At 43.3% G+C, this 26,241-nt stretch overlaps 1 protein-coding gene across 2 annotated transcripts in view; it reads right to left on the bottom strand.

Annotated features, from left to right (window-relative positions):
- The window catches only part of B4GALT6 (beta-1,4-galactosyltransferase 6), a 66,699-nt gene extending 41,574 nt beyond the window's left edge, over window positions 1–25,125 (bottom strand). The window contains exons 1-2 of one of the 2 annotated variants that reach the window (XM_068993850.1): window positions 25,011–25,125; window positions 4,340–4,456 (exon numbers count right to left, since the gene is read on the bottom strand). In XM_068993850.1, coding sequence (XP_068849951.1) covers window positions 4,340–4,456; window positions 25,011–25,125 — 232 coding nt within the window. The remainder of the gene's footprint in view (window positions 1–4,339; window positions 4,457–25,010) is intronic. The other variant, XM_068993851.1, reaches the window with a different exon arrangement.
- Window positions 25,126–26,241: the final 1,116 nt, after the last annotated feature.

The raw sequence follows: 26,241 nt of genomic DNA, 5'->3' as shown, positions 1-26,241 counted from the left end.
GATTTGATACTTGGATATATTGTGAAATGATTATCACCAGGCTAATTAATTAACATCCATCACATGGTTACATATTTTTTTCTTATGATGAGTATTTTAAAGATCTAATCTAAGTGATAAATTTTCAGTGAGTCAATACATATTCCTCAACTCTTCCCTGGAGCCCAATTAGTCCTTTGTACACCTTACTGACCACTGTCTCCTTTTGGGCAGATTTTATCTGTACACATCTGCACAGAAATAAATCACTGCATTATAAGTAGCTATTTACAGTTCCATCTCTCCCAGAAGATCTCCTAGAGATCGTCCATAAAATGAAGATCTTTTATTCTTTTTGGGGGTGGGGGGTGGGGGAGGTAGGAATCCTTTATTTTTGAATTGTACTATCTGCCTTTGGGGCTTTCCTGGTGACTCAGTGGTAAAGAATCTCCATGCTGATTCAGGAGATTTGGATTCAATCTCTGAGTCAGGAAGACCCCCGGGAGAAGGAAACGGCAACCCACTCCATGATTCTTGCCCAGGATCCCAGGGACAGAGGAACCTAGCAGGCTATAGTCTACAGGGTTGCAAAAGATTTGGACATGACTTACAATAATATCTGCCTTTTACAGTGAATGCTACATGCCAGATTTTCATTTTAGTCCTGTAATTCTATGAAACAAGGTAAATGAAAAAGCTGGGCATAAAGAACTTGCAGAATCTGTTAAATATTCACAGGTTAGTTGGTATAAGAACAAGTACTAGATCCAGAATCTTTTGATCCTTAAACCAGAGAACATCAGCAGTAGGGAAGACAAGCTCTCGCCCTGGTTGACCAGTTACAAGCTGTGCAGCCCTGGGTTGGTCACTTCATCTGGGCTCTGTCGTCCCAGATGTATAATAATGGGGTTGAAGCAAGTGATGTCTAATGGTCCTTCTAGATCTAAAGTTTCAAGATTATTTCAAGATTATTTTCCCTAAAAAATGTAATGTGGCAATGTGGGAGAAAGACCATGCTGTTGGAAAGCACAGTTTTGAAAGGATATTTCTCTTCATGTTGTATCTCCAATATCAAGCTGAGTATTAACTATACTAGCTGCTCAATATAAATGAACACGGCAATGCTTCATAGCTACCTATTCAAACTCCATTTTCCCTTTCTTCCTAGGTAGAATGAAAGTGTTAGTTACTCAGTCGTGTCTGAATCTTTGTAATCCCATCGACTGTAGACTGCCAGGCTCCTCTGTCCATGGAATTCTCCAGGCAAAAATACTAGACTGGGTTGCCATTCCTTTCTCCATGGGATCTTCCCAACCCGCATCTCCTGCATTGCAGGTAGATTTTTTACTATCTGAGCCACCAGGGACAGAATCCCAATTTCATTCAGAGCACCAGGAGCCCAGCTCAAAGACTATCATTCCCAGTCTCCCTCACAATTAAGTATGTCACTTTGCTGACAAAGGTCTGTATAGTCAAAACTATGGTTTTTCCAGTTCAGTGCAGTCGCTCAGTCGTGTCCGACTCTTTGCGGCCCCATGAATCGCAGCACGCCAGGACCAACTCCCGGAGTTCCCTCAGACTCACGTCCATCAAGGCAGTGATGCCATCCAGCCATCTCATCCTCTGTCGTCCCCTTCTCCTCCTGCCCCCAATCCCTCCCAGCATCAGAGCCTTTTCCAATGAGTCAACTCTTCGCATGAGGTGGCCAAAGTACTGGAGTTTCAGCTTTAGCACCATTCCGTCCAAAGAAATCCCAGGACTGATCTCCTTCAGAATGGACTGGTTGGATCTCCTTGCAGTCCAAGGGACTCTCAAGAGTCTTCTCCAACACCATAGTTCCAAAGCATCAATTCTTCGGCGCTCAGCCTTCTTTACGGTCCAACTCTCACATCCATACATGACCACTGGAAAAACCATAGCCTTGACTAGATGGACCTTAGTCAGCAAAGTAATGTCTCTGCTTTTGAATATACTATCTAAGTTGGTCATAACTTTTCTTCCAAGGTTTTTCCAGTAGTCATGTACAGATGTGAAGTTGGACCATAAAGAAGGCTGGGTGCTGAAGACTCGATGCTTTTGAACTGTGGTGTTGGAGAAGACTCTTGAGAGTCTCTTGCTTGGACTGCAACAAGACCAGACCAGTCAATCCTAAAGGAAATCCACCCTGAATGTTCACTGGAAGGACTGAAGCTGATGCTGAAGCTCCAATACTTAGGCTACCTGATGCGAAGAGCTAATTCATTGGGAAAGAGTCTAATGCTGGGAAAGACTGAAGGCAAGAGGAGAAGAGGGAGGCAGAGGATGAGACAGATAGCACCACTGACTCAGTGGACATGAATCTGAGAAAATTCCAGGAGATAGTAAAGGACAGGGAAGCCTGGCATGCTGTAGTCCATGGGGCCGCAGAGTCAGACACGACTTAGCAACTGAAAAACAGCAACAAGACATGAGTGGAATTACCACGTGGGACGTCTGGGAAGGATCTTTACCAAGGGGGAACTGTTTCTTTTCCCTTTCTTCCAGTGCTCCTTCTAATGACCCAAGACCAGAATGAAGCCCGGAGACCCCCAGTGTCTCAGCCTGTGAAACATGACAGAGCAGAAGGGGAAAGCGTGTGAAGAGTTTCTCAACAAAAGGAAGTTATCCAAACTCCAGACTTCATTCACACAAGAACGTAAGCCTCGTGTGTTTAAACCACTGTAGTCAGCTTTCTCTTACAACCAAACCCAATTCCTAACTGACAATGACAGTCTCCTGAGAAGAGCTGCACCATCAGTAAAGGAACCAACTGAAAGGCTTCCAAAGGTTCACAAAAAGCAAACTTTAATCAAAGGATGCATTCGTTGTTTGGTCTTCACTGAAACTCTGATTTAGTGAGGGGAGGAGGGAATTTCTTTTCAGTTGTGAAGTATTGCAGTTGGGGTTGGAGGTGGGGTTCATCTTGCCCAAATAACTAATTCTCCTAATGAAGCACAATACTCACACTTATAACTTATTCACACCCTGGGAAAAGAACCTAATTATACACAGATTTTATAAGCACTCACTCACACAAATACAGTAACCTAAAGATGCTTAATACTTCTGTACAGTTGAACAAACTTTTAATGAACACTTTCACAACCAACTTATTCAACCAGGACAAATCCCAGTGAAGCTTTTAAAATGTTTCAACTTCTCTAAAATTGACCTATTATTCAGAAGACTAACTCAGGCAGAAGACCAGTTCATGAGACTTTCACTGTACTATTAAAATACCAACTCAGATGAGACCATCCTTCTGAAGGAAATTTCTTTAAAGTTAAAAGGAAGAAGAAAATTAAGGGTGATTAAAAAACATTGATTGGTGGCATCAAAGCACAAATTAGGCAAATGACTAGAACAGATTTTGTAGAAGCATGTGTGACACTGAAATTAAGAATCAATTGCAACAGTCTTGAGATCTGAGAAGGGTCTAAAACTATTACCCACCTTAACATACATTTTAAGAAAATGTACCTATGACTGGGAGGGACAGGGACTTCCTATTAGCAAGTTGGGGGTGTGTGTGTGTGATTTATAGTGACGCAATGAATGAAGAACTGGTGACATAAGTTAAATCTTGAATTTTAACTGCTTAAAATAAGAATACAGTGGATGCAACAGGTGACAATCAGCCGCTGAACCCTTAAAATAGCATCTAATACAGCTTCCAGAGACAATGTGGAGAACACTGCCACAGAGGAGCACGTGCATTCTTCCACAACAGGAGAGCTACTCACATTAGCTCTACCGTCATTAAATCATGAGTTGGGCCTATTACTGAGGCTTTAACTTCCTGTGATTCTGATGGAGAATCTTCAAGTTATATTTTAAAAAGGCAAGAGCAGCTACTGATTTCCAACGTTATATGATTTCTTCCTTTCGCTCCTAAAAATGCCATACAATGATTAACATTCTTCTGTAACTGAAACAACTATTTTCTACACAAAGTTGGCAAATCATCTTAGGAATTAAAATGGGCATGAAGAGAGATGGCAGCAGGGCTAAGATGCATAAATGACTCTCTTTGTGGTTGTCTTTAATATGGAAGGTGAATTGAAAAATACAGGTTATTTTTCATATTTTGCTTATGCTTTCAAGAATTAACCTAAGTATCTTTATACAAAACCCCATCACCTGGGTGATCACATCTTTTACGTCCTAGAATACTTGACAGTCCTCACAGTGAAGGGCCCTCCCAGTGCAGTCAGGAGACCTTCCTCTTTAACAGGAAGTGACTTGGAGGCAAGACAAAGATGAAGAGATTTGGTTTACTAATTTATGACGACAAGGCTAAGAAGCAGAAGTAAAGCAAAATTAAAGCAGGAAACAGTCTTACCTGTACCGTTGAGTGTAGTGTTTTTATTTGTGTACAGTCTGATCATATGTCCTATTGTTTTCACATTTTCTCTTAACATTATTCCTCGAGCTTGTACCATAAAGAGATATGTGTTGGCTATAAAAGAAAAAAAAAAGAATGACATGACTCAATTAGCTTTTTTAAATTAAAAAAATAATATTCAGAATTGAGGAACTGCTCAACAGACCCAAACTGATTCAATCAGCACATCGAACGGGAAAACAAATAGAAAATTACTATTTCCCATTATCAAGAACTCACAAAAACAAACTCCTTTTAAAACACACTAAAATGAAAAATTAATATCCATCCGTCAACTAGAATGAGACTAAATGACCAATCCAAAATATCATAATTCCTTTATCCACATATGATTTTCCACTATAAAATATACTCAGGAATTTCAGAAAGGCATTCCTTACCACATAATTCTTTACCACATTCAACCACATAATCCTAAAATTCGTTTCCTCTAATTCTGTATTAATACCCTCAAACCAAAGACTCCACAGAGATAAGAATTCCCTCATGAATCATAAACATATGTCACAAATCACCATGTCTAATCTGGATACAGATCTTTCAAATTCTCAGTGTTGAGGGGCACACATAGGATAATCTAGAATCACAATCTCTCTTGGCACTTTCTCTTGATTACCTGAAATTTTACACTCTCAATCACAAATCTACCTACCAGGATTGTAAAAGCAGACAAAATCAAAATCAAAGTCGCAGGACTATTTACAATAGCCAGCACATGGGAGCAACCTAGACGGCCAATGACAGAGGAATAGGTGAAGCAGATATGGTACCTATACACAATGGAATATAACTCAACCCTCAAAAGGAACAAATCTGAGTTGGTTGTAGTGAGGTGGATGAACCTAGAACCTGTTACACAGAGTGAAGTCAGAAAAACAAATCATCTATTATCATTTATAATATCATCTATTAAAGCATTCATATGGAATCTAGTGGAGAAGGAAATGGCAACCCACTCCAGTATTCTCGCCTGGAAAATTCCATGGACAGAGGAACCTGGCGGGCTACAATCCATGGGGTTGCAAAGAGTTGGCCGCAACTGAGCACGTCAGCATGCAATCTAGAAATAGTACCGATGAACCTATTTACAGAGAAGAAATGGGGACACAGACGTAGAGAGTGGGCTGTGGACACAGCGGGAGAAGAGGTGGGACAAGTGGAGAGAGTAGCATTGACATGTATACATCATGTGTAAAACAGATAACTAGCCTGGCGCTCTATGATAACCAAGAAGGGTGGGATGATACACGCATAGTCATGGCTGATTCACATTCATGTATAGCAGGGACCTCCACAATACTGTAAAGCAACTGTCCTTCAATAGAAAAAAAAAATTTAAATACATCATTAGTGGTCTCATTTTAATTTTAAAAAATCAACGCGGCATTTTCAAGTTGTTAATTTCAATCTCCAAGGTAAGTGCTGCAAGAATAATTTCTATTTTTTCCTCTGGGAGAAACTGGTAATTGGACAAAGATTACAAAAGTCACTGCCTTTTGAGACACCAGGCCTCCTCATAAAAGCACAGAAGTCGCAAGACCCTTTCCTTCTTGGTCCTGATTCTGCTAGTGCTGGGCATAACTCTGGACAGTGCACCAGATCTCAGCTCTCTCACCTAAAAATGGCAGTACTACACCGGGTTTCTCGGAAGCCCCTTCTACGCTAAATGCTCCAGGCATAAAGCTAAAAATCATAAGTTCCATTCAGGCAAGAGGAGGAGGCTCATTTTCACAGCAAAATCAAGAAACTGCAAGGCTTGGTTAATGACTCTTTCAATTTTAAGATAAGCTGTCTCTCAACACACTAATGGCACTCTTGAAAAATGAATCCTGAATTAAAAGATAAAAAATGCCAACTCATTTTCTGGGCCCAGTTCTGCCTCTTTGAGATTGCACAGGGAGATGAGCAAAATGTTTGCTACCTCCTTTCTCCTTTTATTGAAATCTGAACTTGCTCGAAGTACAAATGAGCAGAGAATAAACAGAACAGAGAAGTGGAATAAACTAACACTTTTTTTTTCACCTTTAATCCATAAGAGAGAAACGCAGGTTTCACATAAGCTCCAGCTCAATCGTTTTTAGGCGCCTGTCTGGAACCTGCCTGCCAATGCAGGAAATGTAAGACATGGGTTCAGTTCTTGCGTCAGGAAGAACCCATGGAGAAGGGCATGGCAACCCACTCCAGTATTCTTGCCTGGAGAATCCCACGGACAGACAATCCACAGGGCTGCCAAGAGTCGGACATGACTGAGCGACTTAGCACACATGCACCACATCCTCTCTGGAAATCAGTCCTATAATTAGATCTAACTTGTTTAGGCTTGAATTTATTAAACCAGGCTTACAAACCCCACAAGTTTTTATTAATTTCTGTTTTTTTAGTGGACTTTCACAGACAGATGAGACAAAGCGAAAAATAAAACTAAAGAGAACAGCCAACCAAAAATGTGGTAAAATGTTCAAGAAAAGCCAAAGTGACATTAGCAATTCTACCTAAACCAAGATTTCAACTGAAACGACGCAGAGAAAAAAAATGAAATGGATTACGAGCATCTACTTTACCATTATCTTGGATCATTTAATCCTAAAATTATATATGAAATTTGTTATCAGTGGTGTAAATAGCCTATACTATTTGTTATGCACCAAACTGGGGGCGGGGAAAAAACCTGGAGAAGGAGGACTGAGTCAAGAGTTATTAGGCCAAGATCAGTACTGGGAAAAACAATACTGCCCCAAACAAGGATATACAAAGTAAGAATACATGTGTGTCCTGGAAATAGAATTTTCACAAACTACATAGCTTTTTCTTTTAATTAACATACCTACTCTAATAGAGAAAACTGCTTGAATCTTGTGTGCTTAGTCGCTCAGTCGTGTCCATCTCTTTGCAACCCCATGGACTATTGCCTGCCAAGCTCCTCTGACCATGGGATCCTCCAGGCAAGAATACTGGAGTGGGTTGCCATGCCCTCCTCCAGGGGATCTTTCCCCACCCAGGAATCAAATCCAAATCTTGAAACCAAGTCAAATTTAGGAAACAAGGACAATAACAAGCATAGAAAAGAACAAAGTCAAATTTTCCTAAAAACTTTCAAAATATTAGGTAACCAAACTGTTAAGAAAAAAAGAAAAAAAAAAGATTACTGATGGCACCTGCGACAAGGGTGATTTACCAAAAGCATGTGTTTACTATGCATTAGACAGATGGAGAAAAAATAAAGGTGAGACACCAAGCTCTCCAAACGGAAAATCTATTAGTTTATTTTAAATCATTCACAGCTAATTGAGTTACATTCCTTAGGTTAATGGTCCTCATGGGTTTAATCCCTAAAGATCAAAACCCATTAAGGAATGAAGCTGTATTTAAATAGAGGCACTGTTAACAGGAGGAAGGCCATGTGTCAAAGTGTTTCAAGGCATAAGAAACCAGCATGGAATAATCCAGACTGACTACCAAACATCATAAAACTATAGTAACCCACACTCAGGTAACTCTACATGCCTGCTAATCATCATTATTGTAAAATAGAATGTCTTATTGGCAAGCCAGGAAATCCTTGTCTAAAATTTCTATTCCAGGGACTACCCTGGTGGTCCAGTAGTAAAGACTCCATGCTTCCACTTCAAGGGGCTAGGGGTCGATCCCTGGTAGGGGAATTAAGAAGCCCAAATGCTGCAAAAAATAGTTTTTTAAAAAAGAGAGATTTTTCTATTCCATCTTACAAGTGACTACATTTCAGAAAATAGGCAATTCTTTCCCATGCTTGCCCTTTGGTCTCAAGACAAAAGAACACTAAAAGCCAGTCCTGCTTCATTAAAATGATGTCATGTTCTCTAATTTAGTTCATTTGCTATTTGCCTCTGCACTGTGAGACATAAATTTCACTTATTTACCTAGTCTGTTTTCCAGGGGTTGGAAGGGAAGTTATACCTTACGGGGAAAAACACTTCAAAAAATCAACACTTTACAATAGCTTGTAGGCATCTTACCCTGGGTTTATGAGGAAAGAGAGTAATGAACATGCCTCATTCTCAACGTGAGAAAACTAGGGAATGTATCTGCTGTAAAGTTGTGTCTCCACACCCTTTTCCACATGTAGCTTCGCTCCTTCAAAGCACAGAATGGATTCAAGTCAAGGAGCTCTGCAGTCTGCAGTGATCTGGCAAAGGCTTCCTAGGCTCTGAAGGACTCAAACACAACATCCCTCTGACCTCAACATCCTTGTTCCTGACTGCCACAATCTCCAGGTCCTTTAACAAATCAGAAGTCAACTGCACAGCTGATTCTGAGAGGGAGACTGTGTTGTCAGACATTCTCACACGCAATTATAAACACAGTGCTAGAGCTAAGAAGCGGAGAAGGCGATGGCACCCCACTCCAGTACTCTTGCCTGGAAAACCCCACGGACAGAGGAGCCTGGTAGGCTGTAGTCCATGGGGTCGCAAAGAGTCAGACACGACTGAGCAATTTCACTTTCACTTTTCATGCATTGGAGAAGGAAATGGCCACCCACTCCAGTGTTCTTGCCTGGAGGATCCCAGGGACGGGGGAGCCTGGTGGGCTGCCGTCTATGGGGTTGCACAGAGTTGGACACGACTGAAGCGACTTAGCAGCAGCAGAGCTAAGAAGAGTGGGGTACAAATACAACTGGGGGAAATGTTCATACAAAAGCAAAAGTGGGAACCATGGTGATGAATTACCACAGGAAAAATTATCTAGAAAGGAGATAAGAAGGTGGAGTTCAGACCACAAATAGAAGATATAAAACTAAAAGACCTCAAGATGAATTAATCTGAGCTGGAACACAGTGAAGAAGCCACCGGACAAAAGAAAAAGGGAATGGTCAACCATGACAAATGTCAACACAGAGAAGAAGACAGACAATAAGGAAAAAAAGGAAAAAGCTTGAAAAATGAAAAGCTAATACCTAGCACTTAACTCTACTGGGCCTCCTCAGAAATTCTTTATATAAACTAATTGACAACCCTGTAAGGTAGGTACTAATATTCCTATTTCACAGATAAGGAAAATGGAGTTCAGTGATTTGCTCAAGGTCACACAGTAATTTACTAGCACGCAGTGGAAGTAGGATTTACCCCCAGCAGACAGCTCCAGCAACCCAACTCTTCATCACCATCCCAGTCAGCCTTTTAAAATAATATTACAGGGACTTCCCTGGTGGTTCAGTACTAAGATTCTGCTCTCCCAATGCAGGGGTGTCTGGGTTCAATCCTTAGTCAAGGAGCTAGTTCCTACACACTGCAACAAAGATCCAAGATCCCAAATGCCACAACTAAGACCTGATACAGCCAAATAAACATTTTTTAAAACAAATAAATCAAAGTGCTATTAGATCCTGGTCAACCTTCAAGAGAGCAGTTTCACCCAACTAATGGGGAAAAAAAGAAATTAGTAGAGAGTTGTGCGGACAAAGTGAAAGCAGTCCAGTGCTGGAACAGGTAAGAGAGAGCCAGGTCAAAGGATATTTTGTTGGGCAGGAGGGACCGCAGCATGACCTGAGTAGAGCAAGAAAAGAAGGAATTTAAAGTGAAGGCTCTAAGCGAGTAAGACGAAAGAGGGAGAGGAACGTCTCCACTGGTGGGACGGCACGAGCAGAGGCTCTCGGAGGCACAGCTGCAGAGGACACTCAGAGATGAGCCATCCAACCTGAGGAGCGCTGGCAGCAATGGACAGTAAGCTGTAACGGTCCCAGGAGGTAAATGGTGTGAAGAAACAGAAAGGCGAGGAGAGGACTCGGGGGTCACTGTGAAGATGAGAAATAGCATTAATGGGGACTTCCCTGGTGGGCCAGTGGCTAAAACTCCACGTTTCCAATGCAGGGGACCTGGGTTTGATCCCTGGTCAGGGAACTAGTTCCCACATGCCACAACCAAGAGTTCACATGCAACAGCTAAAATAAATAATTTTAAGTACTTCCCTATGACCAGTTAACTAGGTTATTCTCAACATTAAAAAAAGTAGTAGTAACATTAACGAAGGTGAGAAAGTCCCAGATGTAGAAGGTTAGGAAGACTGTGGTCTGCAGAGAAGGGGGACGGGGTGGAACAGGAAGGCTCCGAATTGAGCATAACTCAGAAATCATCCCAGGTGTGGAATGTTGGAGGGCGTGGGTTTCTAAAGAGAAGGGAAATGAATCAACATGAATTGAATACCTCCATTCATCAGGCACTGAGCTAAATGCTATGAATTACATTTCATTTAATTCTTCTGTAGCAGGTTGAACAGAGACCCACCCCCAAAAGATGTGTGTGCACATCCTAATTCCCAGACCTGCAAATGTTATCTTATTTGGAAAAGGAGTCTTTATAGATGTAATTAAGTTAAGGATCTCGAGATGAGGAGATCATCCTGGATTATCTGGGTTGGCCCTAAATCCAATGAAAGTACACATACAAGAGCAAGGCAGAGTGAGACTTCTACACACACATACATGCAAAAGAAAGTAAAGTGAGGATGAAGGCAGATTAGAGTGACTGGCCACCAGCCTAAGAAGCCAATGAATGCCAACAGGCACCCAAAGCTAGAGACAAGGGAGGGTCTCGCAGGGCCTTCAGAGGCTGCACAGCTTTGCCGACTCCTTGATTTTGAACTTCTGGCCAACAAAACTGTGAGGGAATGCCTTCCTGCTTTAAGCCACTCAGACTGCGGTAATTTGTATTGCAGCCCTAGGAAACAAATATACCCTCTCAGGAAACAAGCACAACTTTCCACATTTTAAGACCAGAAAACTGACTTCCCTGGTGGTGAAGTGTTTAAGAATTCACCCTCCAGTGCAGGGACACAGGTTCAACCCCTGGTCTGGGAAGATCCCACATGCCTCAGAGTAACTAAGCCCGTGCACTGAGCCCGCATGCCACAACTCCGGAACTTCGCCGCAAGCCACAATTGGCTCAGATGGTAAAGCATCTGCCTGCAATGTGGGAGACCCGGGTTCGATACCTGGGCCGGAAAGATCCCTGGAGAAGGAAACGGCAACCCACTTCAATACTCTTGCCTGGAAAATACCATGGATGGAGGGGCCTGGTGGGCTACAGTCCATGGGGTCACAAAGAGTTGGAGACGACTAAACGACTTATCTTTCACTGTCACCACAATCAAAGAATCGGTGTGCTGCAATGAAAGATCTCACATGATACAAAGATCCCACATGCTGCAACTAAGACCTGCTGTAGGCAAATAAATAAATATTTTTAAAAAGAGATCAAAAAACAAACTCAGAAGTTACACAGGTAGAATTTTAAAAACTCAAGATTCAAGGACTGCTCTAAACGACACTGAGGCAGCAATCTGGGAGAAGCAATGATTGGAAGTCCTACAGAAGAGAGAGAGACTAAGAAAAAGAAAACTCTTCAATGCAAAAAGTTATGAGGGAAGTGACAACAGAGGGGATTAACTGATTGCAACCAATGCAAGGAAGATATCAGTAGTAGTACTTCAAAGTCACAGGAGAGAAAATGGTTTCCCATATAATCTACAGAACAGTGTAATGAAATAAACAACATGGAAAAAAGCAAACCACTTCATATTTTTGTTCTTGTTCAGTCGCTAAGTTGTGTCCAACTCTTGGTGACCCCATGGACTGCAGCCCGCCACACTCCCCATCCTTCACTATCTCCCCGTGTTTGCTCAAATTCATGTCTGTTGAGTCAAAGATGCTGTCTAACCATCTCATCCTCTCCTACCCTCTTCACCTTTTGCCTGCAATCTTTCCCCGCATCAAGGTTTCTTCTGGTGAGTCGACTCTTCACGCCAAGTAGCCAAAGCATTGGAACTTCAGCATCAGTCCTTCCAATGAATATTCAGGGTTGATTTCCCTTAGGATTGATTGGTTTGATCTCCTTGCTGTCTAAGAGACTCTCAAGAGTCTTCTCCAGCACCACAATTTGAAAGCATCAATTCTCTGGCGCTCAGCCTTTAGAGCCCAGCTGCATATATACATCCCTTGATAGTAACCACAAACACTTGAATCATGTATTCTATGAACTGCTAAGAACTCACAATAACCTTTTAAACATCTATTTCACATGTCTGTAAGTTTTCTTCTTTTCACATCTAGCCCCTTGTTCAATGAGTTCCCAGAAATTACTCGTCTGAGTCTGTAAAAGCTAAATATATTATCTCCTAATAATAATGCCGTAACCTCCAGGATGAGGCCACATGACATATGAAAAAGAGTTCAAACTTTGCCTAAAACCAAAGCACTGCTTAAGTTAAAAACAAAACATAACAGACTTCTAGGCTGTGCAAATGATTCCCTTTATGTCAAAGCACTTTTTAAACATACCATGGTGATAATAATTCAAAGTCAAGTATGGGCTCAAGAAAATCTGCAGAGCAAGTAATTACTAGCCTATAATATCCTCCTCCCCATCCTTCCAGTAAATCACAGACTGACTAATAAGTAGAATGAAAGAATTCTGTGCTCAGAATCCCATTTTATCATCATGAATACACTGATCACATACAGTGCAGATCTATTTCAGATCTTAGCCAATAGCTCAAGCTTTGCTGATGTAGGCACCAAAAATTAACAAGAAATTCTTTCCGAAAGGTGTTTTTCACCACTTCCACTCTGCAGTTTAACAGCCTTAAGTTATTTGAGGATAACTTTTCTAACAGTCTTATTAAAGATGTTCAAGGTAGAGACATGTGTTTATGCACAATAAATATGTGTTGAATAACCACCAACTGCCAAGCAGTGTCAGCAACTAAGGAGCCATGGGGCCCCTCTGTAAAAACCAAAATCCTAAGAAAGGGTAAACTGCCTAAAACATCGGAATTACTTCTACAACAACCAGATGACAAGCTCAGCCTGGTTTAAACTTAGCTGAAAATTCAAAAACCAGACTCTGAACACATGATCTAACACATGACAGCTTTCAGCACTGTCCTTTGTTAATTCATTGTTACTCACTTAAACATATGGCTTCTTTAAAGTGCGACAGGAGCCTAAAGACTCAAGAGTTATAAACCACATGGGAGAAAAGTAGAATCAGGAGGAAATGAGGGAACCAGGAAAGGAAAAATGCAGGCAATTACATTTTTAATCTAATCAGTAAGGAAACTTACCTAATGAAATTACAGACTAAAGGATGAAGCCGTAAATAAACACACCCAGGAAACACTGTAAATCTGCTGAAAATAAATGACTTCAGAATGGATTTAAGGTGAATGAAATGAACCACTACCCACTTGAGAATGCTATCATAATGAAGAGGACATAAAAGGGAGACCTATGTGAACTATATGCTTTATAATTATCCACAATTTCCCTGGGTTTTCACAATTAAAATACCGTTCATAATCTCAACTTACTTATTCATGAAAGGAGAATGACTCTAAAACAAGCAGGAGAGAAGGGGACACAGCATGGAAAATAAATTTCAATGATTTCTGAAGCCAGAGCATACTCTCAAATTAAAAAACAAGGCATCTTTTAATTCTCTACTGCTGGTCCTCTTGAGTGAAATGAAAATGAAGTCCGAGTTCTCTTCCTCCAAGTCAAGCTGGACATTGCACTATGATTAGAAGTCATAATATCTGAGCCATTAACTTAATTACCAAGAAGGCAATATATAAAACACGATTTCAGTAAAGAATTATTAACACTAGCAAGCCTCAAATACTTAAAAAGATATAACATTTCAATCAAGGTGTGATGGTACAGTAACAAACTTCACAGAGGTGCTTAACTATGAACATGTCATAGAGAGATTTTTATAAGTCTTTTCTTTTGAAATTATTTCCACTGGCTAACATGTAGGGCCATCAGTTCAGTTCAGTCGCTTAGTCATGTCCGACTCTTTGCGACCCCATGGACTGCAGCACGCCTGGCCTCCCTGTCCATCACCAACTCCCAGAGTCTACTCAAACTCATGTCCATTGAGTTGGTGATACCATCCAACCATCTCATCCTCTGTCATCCCCTTCTCCTCCCACCTTCAATCTTTCCCAGCATCAGCGTCTTTTCAAATGAATCAGCTCTTCGCATCAGGTGGCCAAAGTATTGGAGTTGCAGTTTTAGTCCTTCCAATGAATATTCAGGACTGATTTCCTTTAGGATGGACTGGTTGGATCTCCTTACAGTCCAAAGGACTCTCAAGAGTCTTCTCTGACACCACAGTTCAAAACCATCAATTCTTGGTGCTCAGCTCTCTTTATAGTCCAACTCTCACATCCATACATGACCACTGGAAAAACCCTAGCTTTGACTAGATGGACATTTGTTGGCAAAGAAACGTTTCTGCTTTTTAATATGCTGTCTAGGTTGGTCATAACTTTCCTTCCTAGGAGCAAGTGTCTTTTAATTTCATGGCTGCAGTCACCATCTGCAATGTGTTTGGAGCCCAAAAAATAAAGTCTCTCACTGTTTCCCCATCTATTTGCCAGGAAGTGATGGGACCAGATGTCATGATCTTAGTTTCCTGAATGTTGAGCTTTAAGTCAAGTTTTTCACTCTCCTCTTTCACTTTCATCAAGAGGCTCTTTAGTTCTTCTTTACTTTCTGCCATGAGGGTGGTATCATCTGCATATTTGAGGTTATTGATATTTCTCCTGGCAATCTTGATTCCAGCTTGTGCTTCATCCAGCCCATCATTTCTCATGATGTACTTTTTATATTGATCCTATTAACTGAATTATAATGTATCTCTCTAATAATTAAAAACATTAAATAACAAATTCAGGATCAACCTATAGCTCAATCACATAGTGGGTTCATAAAGAAACACATGATCCTAGTTGCCTTAAGTTTTCTGTACATTCTGCCCATTTTTATTCTGGAGGAAAGAAATTCTTCACCATGAAAACTCTTTTTCCAGTAACATACAATGCTATAAACAAATTACTCTGGTTTTTAACAGGTAAGATTAGCTAGATGAAGGATCAAATGAGATAACCAATTTCAAATGTAAAACTATTTCACACTAAAGGATTTCCCAACTGTTTGGGGTGTGTGCCAGAAATAAAGTTCCCAGGGTGAAGGACTAATTAAAAAAATCAATCAGGGACTTGCCTGGTGGTCCAGTGACCAACACTCCATACTCCCAATATTGGAGGGGGAGGCAGGGTTCAATCCCTGATCCAGGAACTAAATTCCACATACCGTAACTAAGAGGGCACATGCCACAACTGAAGATTCTGCATGGTAGTTTCATTCCCAGCATGCAGGATCGTTTGCTTGCCACATGTGAACTCTTAGTTAAAGCATGTGGGATCTAGTTCCTGGACCAGGGATCAAACTCAGGTGGGAGGGAGGGAGAGACACGTGTATACCTATGGCTGATTCATGGCAGAAACCAATACAATATTGTAAAGTAATTATCCTCCAATTAAAAATAAAATTTTTAATGCAAAAGAAAAAAAAAGACCCTGCACACAACTAAGACCTAATGCAGCCAAATAAATAAATAAATATATTTTTAAAATCAATCAGGATCCCAATTAGATTCTCTAATGATAAGACCTCGGTTGCCTGAAATAAGGCTTGAGCACCCTCATGTTTGAAAACTACTGCTTGTAGTAATTCTCTAAACATCACTAACATTTGTAACAGGCCAAAAAATAGAAGTCTCCTTTCACAGTTTAACTTGTATAAATACATCCTCTTTTATACAGCTTCCTAATTTATGTGCAATTCATTCAGACAATGAAGAATCTATGTTTCATCCTCAAGGAGTATACAACATAAAGACTGGATTGAGAACCAAAGACTTTTACTAACTTGACTATTTAATCATGAAAACCAAGATGTAAGCAAAAAGTCATATCCATTATCCCTCTGGAGGAAAAAAAATTAATTACAATTTAGATTTAAAAGCACTAAGTTATGTTTTCTTAAACATTTTGCCATGCCACAGAGCCAAAAATAAAACATTTCATAATTTCAATTTACTTATTCATGAAAGGAAAATGCCTCTAAAACCAGGAGAGAAGGGGACAGAGCATGGAAAATGAATTTCAAAGATTTCCACAGCCAGAGCATACTTTCAAACCAACAAACAAGGATAAACATCCTTTCTTGCCTACTTTAACTGAGGAGGGGTTTTGCTGTGGCTTAAACCAAACACCATCAAGTTCTGCTACAACCAAAAACAAGTATGCCCATGAAACACAACAAATCAAGTCAGCCCAATGTAGGATATACATGCTACAGAAAAATAAAACTGGAATGCTGCCCAAAATTCTCCAATGGGTCTAAAACATGAGGAGAAAATACCTAATAATAACTGGAGTAAAACTCTTGATTTTCCCAGTTGATTTCCCATGTTAATGGCCTTGTACGTATTCTCAGAAAACTTACTTTTAACCTTCAACTGACCCAATCTTCAACTCTAACCACAATATTACCCACATATTATTCTGTTATTATCCTGAGAAAAGGCAGAAACATATCTTTTATATACTCAATCACTGGGTCTTTTGGGAATTAAGAAAAAAAAAATGATTCAGAAGAAAAAGGAGAAAGAAGAAGGAGAAAGAGCTGGGGGCAGGCTGCTGTGATGAAACCGGTCAAGTGCAGTTCAACTAGTGGTGACAACACTCAGTTTGGTCTCAAGTGGCGAGGGAAATGGACCAGAAGGAGAAAACTGGAAATACACAAGGCCTGTGGGGCTCTCCATTGACCAGGAATGCCCAAGCAGGACCTAGGCAATCCAAGTTCTAGAACAACCTCTCAGAAATGGATACAGCAGGGGAAGGAAAGGGTGGGATGAATCGAAAGAGAAGCACTGAAACAAATACATTATCACATGTAAACAGACAGGAGCGGAGAGCTGCTGTGTGACTCAGGGAGCTCAGCCTGGTGCTCTGTGACAATCAAGAGGGGTGGGATGGGGTGGGAGGTGGGACGGAGGCTCAGGAGGGAGGGGAACGTACGTACACTTATGGCTGATTCACACTGCTGTAGGGCAGAAACCAGCACAACACTGTAAAGCAATTATCTGCCAATTACAAAAGAGAATTTACTCATAAAACAGTAACATGGACAACGGTGTGAAGCACTGTCAGATTTCAATGAATTCATTTTCCCTTGAAAACTACCTGATTCCTCACAAGATCAAAGAATTGAGGTTCACTTCTGCTGGAACAATACAGCTGAATTAACATATAGGCTCAAGAACAGTGGCCAGAAAATAAAGTAAAAATAAAAGAATGGCAACCTGATGGAGGTAAGCAATTTCTGAGATGGCTCCCCAGCTCATGACTGTGCACTGGCCCAAAATGACTCTTTTCTGAGAAAGACAATATAGCCAAAGTGATAGGGTTGTAAATACCCAGTGGAGAGGCTCCGGGGCAAGGAACTGAGTGAGGTCTCTAGCCAACTACCTGCAAAGAACCAAGGTCCTCAGTGCAATAACCCTCAGGGGGCAGAATCCTACCCGAGTGCACATGGCTGAACTTGGAAGTGGATTCTTTCCCAGTGGAGCCTCCAACCACAGCTCTGACCTACACTCTGTAGCCAAGTAAGAGACCTTGAACCAGAGCCATCTAGCCAAATCATGTCCAGATTCCTGGCCACAGAAACTAGGAGATAACATATGTTTGTTGTTTTAAGGCCCTAAATTTGGAGGTAATTCCCTGGTGGCTTAGTGGTAAAGAATCCGCCTGCCCATTCAGGAGACGTGGGTTCAGTCCCTGGGTTGGGAAGATCTCCTGGAGAAGGAAATGGAAACTCACTCCAGTATTCTTTCCTGGAGAATCCCATGGACAGATGAGCCTCCATGGAGTCACAGAAGAGTCAGACACGACTTACAGCGACCAAACAGCAAACAGGCAACAAAATGACGGACCCTGGCATCATCCCCTGGAGAAAGGCATGGCAACCCACTCCAATACTCTTGCCAGGAGAATCCCATGGACAGAGGAGCCTGGCAGGCTACAATCCATGGGGTTGCAAAGAGTCGGACACGACTGAAGCAACTTAGCATGCATGCTTCAGCTCTAGGAAAACAGGGACCACGTGGATCCTGTTCAATGCAGAACCAGACAAACATGTACGGAAGAGTAAATCGATGCTTTCAGACTGTGGTCCTGCAGAAGAGGCCCAAGAGTCCCTTGGACAGCAAGATCAGATCAGTCAATCCTAAAGGAAATCAACCCTGAATATTCACTGCAAGGACCGATGCTGAAGCTCCAATACTTCAGCCACCTGATGCAAAGAGCCAACTCACTGAAAAAAGACTCTGAGGCTGGCAAAGAGTGAAGGCAGGAGAAGGCAATGACAGAGGTTGAGAGGACTGGGTGGTATCACCAACTTACTGGACATTATCTTGAGCAAACTCCGGGAGATACTGATAGACAGGAAAGTCTGGTGTGCTGCCGTCCATAGGGTCGCAAGGAGTCAGACACAACTGAGCGACTGAACAAGATCACGTCATAATTTGTTCCCTTCTTCAAATCTTTAAAGCATGTCCTCACTCCCTGAAAATCCACATAAGCTCAGGTCTTCCCATCTTCTAAGATCCCTTTGATCCCACGTTCCTGGAAATCAGCCACTTTCATCTGACTTTATTAATACTATCCAACCTCAGGCAGTCTTACTGGTGCCCTCTAACAGCACAAAAACAGGTCCCCTAGTGGCCGTCACGGAGTTCCTACTTACCAAATGCATGATTCTCCTTCAAGACTTTACCCTACCCCACTGCAATGCTTGTCTTGCTGATCATCATTTTTACTTGTCGATGGATCCATTTTTGCAAAGGCCTCTAACTCTCTTCACTCTCATGGTACCTCTCTCCCTTCATTTTCCTGTTTCTATTTCTTCACTCACCCTAGGCTGATGGATTTCATCCCTGGCTACCTTGTCTTCAGCCTCCACAAGCTCTCCCTGGGTGGCCACCCGAACTTTTCCACAGTGTTGATCACACTACCCCCTTTGGGGGCCGGGGAGTGAAAAAGGTAACAGCCTCATGGGAAATCCTTCAAACTACACTTGTTTAGTCACTCAGTGGTGTCCGACTCTTTCGAGACCCCGTGCACTGCAGCCTACCAGGGTCCTCTGTCCATGTAAGTTTCCAGGAAAGAAACTAGAGTGGTTGTCACTTCCTCCTCCAGATGACCTGCATCTCCTGCACTGCAGGCAGATTCTTTACTGCTGAGCCACCAGAGAAGCCCTCAAACTACACTTGAGCCTCCATCATACTCCCATCTGACACCTACTGTTCCATATTTATGAGTAACTAACTTAGTGAGTCACTTGCATGAGTTAGTTTTATTAACTCAGATGTGTAGGGGAAAATAGGTATCTATCATCCACCTATACGCTGATGACATCTCTCTCCTGTTAGACCTCAGTCGTGGGCTCTAAGCCCTTTTTTCCATCTGCCCACCTGCTGACAAGTTCTTCCTCGCTATCCTACAAGCATCCCAACTCAATTTCTCTAAAAGCAAAATGGCCCCCTCAAGGCACCTGCCTTTCTACAGCCCCTTTGCCCCACTAGAATACAAGTGTCTAGGCCACAATACAAGCATTGTCTTAAAGCATCTCCCTTTCCTTCAATTCCACTGTCCATATTCTTCAAGTCTGCCTTGATTAGGTTCAAGTCTTCTATCGCCTGAGCCACTGAAATAACTTCCCACCTGGTCCCTCTGTCCTGTATAAACTGTACTCCAGGCTAGAAGAACTGCTCTAAAACAAAGGATTCCAGCATTCCCAGGTTCAGAATGTCTGATGTCTCCTGCTACTCACAGGAGAAAAACATTAGCCTGGGAAGCCTGTCCGGTAAGAGAGGCCCACAAAAAAGAAATGCCCAACATGTGGCCCAACCAAAAGAATCCTCAAAAGGAGTCACAGTGACCAGAGAACTTGGTGAGGAAAATAACTAAGAGGAACTCTGAAATACCAAGCAAAGTGTAACAGCTTAAAACCACAATCAGGCTCAACCCCAGGAGGGTGAAAGGCTGTGATGAGAAAGCTGCTGCTGCTGCTGCTGGTAAGTCGCTTCAGTCGTGTCCGACTCTGTGCGACCCCATAGACAGCAGCCCACCAGACTCCCCCGTCCCTGGGATTCTCCAGGCAAGAACACTGGAGTGGGTTGCCATTTCCTTCTCCAAGGCATGAAAGTAAGAAGTGAAAGTGAAGTCGCTCAGTCATGTCCGACTCTTAGCAACCCCATGGACTGCAGCCCACCAGGTTCCTCCATCCACGAGATTTTCCAGGCAAGAGTACTGGAGTGGGGTGCCACTGCCTTCTCCGATGAGAAAGCTACAGGGCAACAAACAAGCTACTCTCTGAGCAAAGTGACAGAAACCAGCCAGAAATGTCAGGGAGGCTCTGAGCAAGGCTCTACTAAGCCATACCCTCCCACAACACACCCTCCATGCCCGGCCCATCCATCAACAACTCCACCTGTCCCAGCCAGGCATCCACCCACTTGAGAGCCAAAAAGTGAGGCACACAGCCCGGTAATTCCTCGAAGGCCCCACAGGAATTCACACCAAAGTGATCCAACCAGATTCTTCCTCTGCTCAAAGAAAGAAAGAGCCTATCAGCAAGTCAAGCAAAGGTCAGGATGGCTGGTGAGTCAAATGGACAGCAAAATCCCGACTCCCAGGGCAGCTGAACCATCTTCCCCATGATACTGCCCTACTGAGTCAAGGCACATCAACGTCTTAATCACAGACCACTTTCATAAAGCTGTGCGAATCGAGGCCAGTCACTCTCAGCCAGGAAGTTTAGGGACCTAAAGAGCCAGAACACCAGGCTGGGCAGGGGAGACCCACGAGTCTTCCTGGTCTGGCCATTCCACCACCCCACACCTTAAGTGGTATCAGATGGAAATATTCCTACTTTCTGGAACCTACCTTTGTTCCTGCTGTTCCCTCCGACTAGAATCCCTCTGCTCAGTCCAGATAAATCCCATCTGTCACCTCCTCAGGAAATCCTCCACCAGCCCGCACACTGCACTGTGTGCTTTCCGAGGACTGGCTGCAGCCCTTGCAGGGTACTCACCCCACCACATGAGGGAAGGTGGCCTGTCTTAGCCATCTGTCTTCCTCAGACAAAGTCTATCCCATCCAAGGTGCTCTATTCATGTTAGGTGAATGAATCTAAGTCACTTCACCTACTCCTCTGATATGATAGCAGGAAAATGACAATGCTATGTTATATTGGAAACATTTCCATGCTAAATGGAATTCCAGTTTCAATTCAGCCAAGGCAAGACCTCTGAGGGAAACTTTGCTCATCATTTTGCAATCACAAAGGAAGAAGGGGCTTCCCAGGTGAACAATCTGCTGCCAACGCAGCAACACAGGTTTGATCCCTGGATCAGGAAGATCTCCTGGAGAAGGAAATGACAACCCACTCCAGTACTCCTGCCTGGGAAATCCTATGGACAGAACAGCCTGGTGGGCTACAGTCCACAGAATCGCAAAGGGTCGGACACGACTGAGCAAACGAGCACGCGTGCACTGCTATATGGTACTAGAGAGGGAGGGAGGAACACGGGCGATGGAGACTAACAAGAGTCACTAAAATGACAGGACTGTCTGGGGGGAGGCACACAAGAAAAATGAGTCTCTGGGCAGAAAAGTAAGGAAAAAACAACTGATGGCTACTAAACAGGTTGATGTGGATACAGCTCATATGGATTTTTTTTTTTTTAACAAAAGAGATTTGAAACATTTCAGATCAATTTAAAAAACTCTCTTATACAACATGTATTTTAGTCATAAGAAAGAAAACTCTGCTCCAAGATGTTAACCCAGGCTAAAATATGAATTATTTCCAAAAGAGTCTATGGACATCTAATGTAAACTAGCCGTAAGAAACTACTTAGTTGAGGGTACGTCTCATTAATAAGATATCTGTGATGCAGAAGTAGGAAATCAAACTTATGGTTATCAAGAGGGAAGGGGGAGGGATAAATTGGGAGATTGGGATTGACACATACACACGAGTGTATGTTGGGATGGCCAAGAAGTTCCGTCAGGCTTTCCCGAACGAACTTTTTGGCCAACCCAATACCAACTAGGTAACTAATAAGGATCTACCGTGAAGCATAGGGAACTCAACTGAATACTCTGTAATGACCTGTATGGGAGAAGAATCTAAGAAAGAGTAGATATATGTGTATGTGGAACAGACGCACTTTGCTGTACAGCAGAAACTAACACAACATTGTAAGTCAACTATACTCTAATAAAAATTAATTAAAAACAAAAGAAATCTGTGATGAAATGGGAAGCACACGTAAGGCATTTCAGCAGCATACCAAAGGACCGTGGTTATCTTGAAAATCAAACCATGTAATAGATCATTGCACTGTGAGCTGAACTAGCCACATTTTTCTCATGGAACATCATTTTTACTTAAAGGTACAACTGAAGAGTCTCCCTGATGGCTCAGTGGTAAAGAATCCACTTGTCAATGCAGGAGACATGGGTTTGATCCCTCGTTCAGTAAGATCCCACACGTCTTGGAGCAACTAAGCCCACGGGTCACAACTATTGAGGCTGTGTTCTAGAGCCCAGGAACCGCAACTACCAAAACCCACACACCCTGGAGCCCATGTTCCGAAACAAGAGAAGCCACCGCAATGAGAAGCTCATGCACCACAGTGAAGAGTAGCTTCCAATCGCCTCAACTTGAGAAAAGCCCGAAGAGCAACGAAGATCCAACACAGCCAAAAATAAACTAAAAAAATTTAACGTGACATTAGTTTTTTTTTTTTTAAGGTACAACTGCAAAACTATGGTTATTTAATTTCTGTATCTGACCTACATTTTCCCAAAAAGTAAGCAAAATGAGCTTGACATTGTGTCAGAAAAACTGATAGTATGTGTTACCGATGACAAAATCAGAGCTTTCAAACAAAAATATGAATTTTGGAAAACTGCTTCTCAATAATTAAAAGATAAGCGGGCTTTTTTTTTTTTTTTTGCTGCTAAGTAATACTAGTTTGAGAAACAGATTGAGTTTAACAAATCCTTAACATTAAGTTTTGGTTTTCATTCTTCTTACTGGTTTCAATCAATCTTTTTAAGAATAAATTCAAAGACCCACAAGAATAATTTTAATCTAGTTGCCTAGAAGACAACTGCCAAAATTTTTATGACTTATCAGTGGCTGTTCTATGGTAAACATTAAGTATGCAAATAAGGAAAATGTCTAAGTATTTCACACCAACAGAACTTTAAGAATATATACACAATACATTAATACAATGACAAAAACTGGCTGATTATGAAGTGAAAAATGGAATTCTGAGTTCCTTTGGTTAGCTTTTTGAGTAACATAATTGTAATGTTACTCAAAATACCAAGAAAGTAACAAAACTGTTAGCTCAGTGCAAAAATAAACCTTTTTTCTCCAAAATCTCTCAAACTTGAAATATCAGATAAACTAACATCCCCCAATGATGTCCAATCTTTAAAGAGCTACAAGTAAAAAAACTGCTGTAGAATGAGTCGTTAATTGATAAGATTTCCAAAATGGCAGAGGATCTTAAGAAAAAGCCTGCTGAGTATTTTGGCTAAGAACTCTGGAATCCACTGAGCTATCGCTGTCATTTCTGCTACAGGCTTCAGGAGGTGTCTGATTTAGCCTAAAGAAAAAAAAATGCAATAAAAGAAAATACTATGTTAAAATATTCACATTTTTTTCAAACTTTTAACCTCAAACTTCTATTTTGGGTTATTAAGGTTTCAACAATTTATGCCTTCTCAAGTATCATTCTGAGCCTATACATCTTACTTGAACCTGAAAATTTAATCAAGAAATGTCACAGTGATTTTTAGGAAATTCAACAGTCCTGATGAGGTCTGGTGATGGTCTGTTTCTTATGAGAATGCCACACTGGTACCTTTTCAATCAAAGGTGCTGAGAAACTAGGATATTTAATAAAGAGGCTAATTCAAGCAGATTATACAAAAGTGTGTTCTGGACCAGAAACAAACAAAAACAAAAAACTAAACAGTTACCATTTAAGCTATTTTGCATAATTGTTCTTTCAGTTATTATTGTATTTCGGAATTCATCCTGACAGGTAGCAGAAGTTACCTACGCTTGAAAAACCACCCAAGCAGACTAAATAATGGAGCATTGTTTTTAATAGACAACTCATCGCCTAAAAATTCCTGAAGTGAGGCACAAATGTTCACTGACCCCATTCTAAAAAAGTGACCTGGAACACTACACTAGTACATTCTTGAGCTCAATCACATTCCTTACTGTGGGTTTCTCCATCGTATTTACAACCAGTTAACATAGCTGAGGGTATTTGAATAAGCACTAAGTCTAAGCTTAAAAACTTAATATTAAATGGATAAAAGTGTCAGGAATACTCAACAAACCGTCCAGGGGTATCTCAGGTCCATCAAAATGAGGCCCATCAAAATGAGGTCCATCATACCGCACTTTGCTCTGTCCATTTAAAGCAGTCTTTTAAGTTAGTTAAACGTTCATTAACAAAACTCACGTGCCAAAACCATGCCCCAAAGCGGGTTATGTGACACGTCTCATTTGAAATAAAATGCTTTCTGCCGGGCCCCGGTACATACCATACAGCTTCCCAATCCCATAAGTAACATGCTACACTTCCTTTACCGCTACCGTGGGAAGGGAGGGTGCCTCGGTGCTTACCGATGCCCGGAGCCACATAGATGAAGTAGAGGCAAGACGAGGACAGGGAGAAGAAGAAGATGAAGGCGAGGAGCGAGCGATTGGAGACCCGCATCATCCGCTTAAGCACAGACATCTTCCTCTTCCCGGCCAGCAGCTCGGGCTGCACTCTCAGGCCGGACTTGGGGGCACCGTCCAGGCCCTAAACTTCCATGAATGTGCTAAAAAAACACCACCACCCCGAGACTGCAGCGGGGCCGCGCGGGGAGACTCTGGGGAAGCGGGAAGAAGAGAGGAAGGAGCGGACGGAATGAATGAGAGGCTGGGAGGATGCGGGGCAGGGGAAGGGAGCGGACGCGGGGCCCGGGTCCGGGGACCAAAGGACCCGAGGAGGCCGTGGAAGGGCGAGGAGCGGCGTTCGACGCGCCCGGTGGCGGCGGGAGGAGGGGCTGCAGGTGGGGAGAGGCGCCGGCTGCGCGCCGCGGCGCCCCTGCGGAGAGGCCGGCCGACTGCAGCACGCGCGGCTCCCCCGCGGCTCCGGCTGTCTGCGCCCGCCGGGGTCCAGGTCGCGAAGCCCCCGCGCTCGGGGTCCGGGCCGCCCGCGCCAGGCAGGCCTGCGCCGCCTCCTCCTCCTCCTCGGGGCCGCGGCGTCTCGTGCCTGCGCTGGGCTAGCGTGGGCGCCGGGGCCGCAGCCGGCGCGCGCGAGGCGCGGGGGCCCGCAGGGGCCCTGGGGGCCGAGGAGCTGGGCGCTCGCCGGCGCACAGCCTCCTCCTCATGCCGCGCGGGGCCCCGGCGTTCCCCGGCGGCCGCGGGAGCCGAGCACAGGCGAGGGCGGCGTCCCGGCCAGCGGCGAGCGCGCTCCGGCTCCGGCTCCGGCTTCGGCTCCTGCCTCCGCCCGCTGTCCGCCCGGCCGCAAGGGCGGCAACCGCAGCAGCATTACCGCCGCCGGGCCGGGGTGAAGCGCCCCCGCCGGCGCCGCCCCCGCACGGCCCGCGGACACCAGGCGGAGAGCCGCGGGACGACTTGCGCGGCGGGCAGGGCCGAGGAGCCCAAAGACGGGGGGGCCCGGAGCCGCGTCCGGGTCGCTGAAGAGGCGAACTCCAGAGGGCGGGGGGAGCCGCGAAGGAAATCGGGCCCGGCGGCGCGTCCGGAGACCCCCGGGGGCTCAGCGCGCTCGCTCGGAACTGCAGGCGGCGCTGCGGCGGCCGCGAGGAAACCTGGCGGCCCCCGCCCACCCTTCCCTTCCCCTCCC

This window comes from Capricornis sumatraensis, chromosome 21 (assembly GCF_032405125.1).
Source record: "Capricornis sumatraensis isolate serow.1 chromosome 21, serow.2, whole genome shotgun sequence".
NCBI classification, from domain to species: Eukaryota; Metazoa; Chordata; class Mammalia; order Artiodactyla; family Bovidae; genus Capricornis; species Capricornis sumatraensis.
Note: the sequence above shows the minus strand (reverse complement) of the source record. Positions and strands in the feature narration are given on the sequence as shown.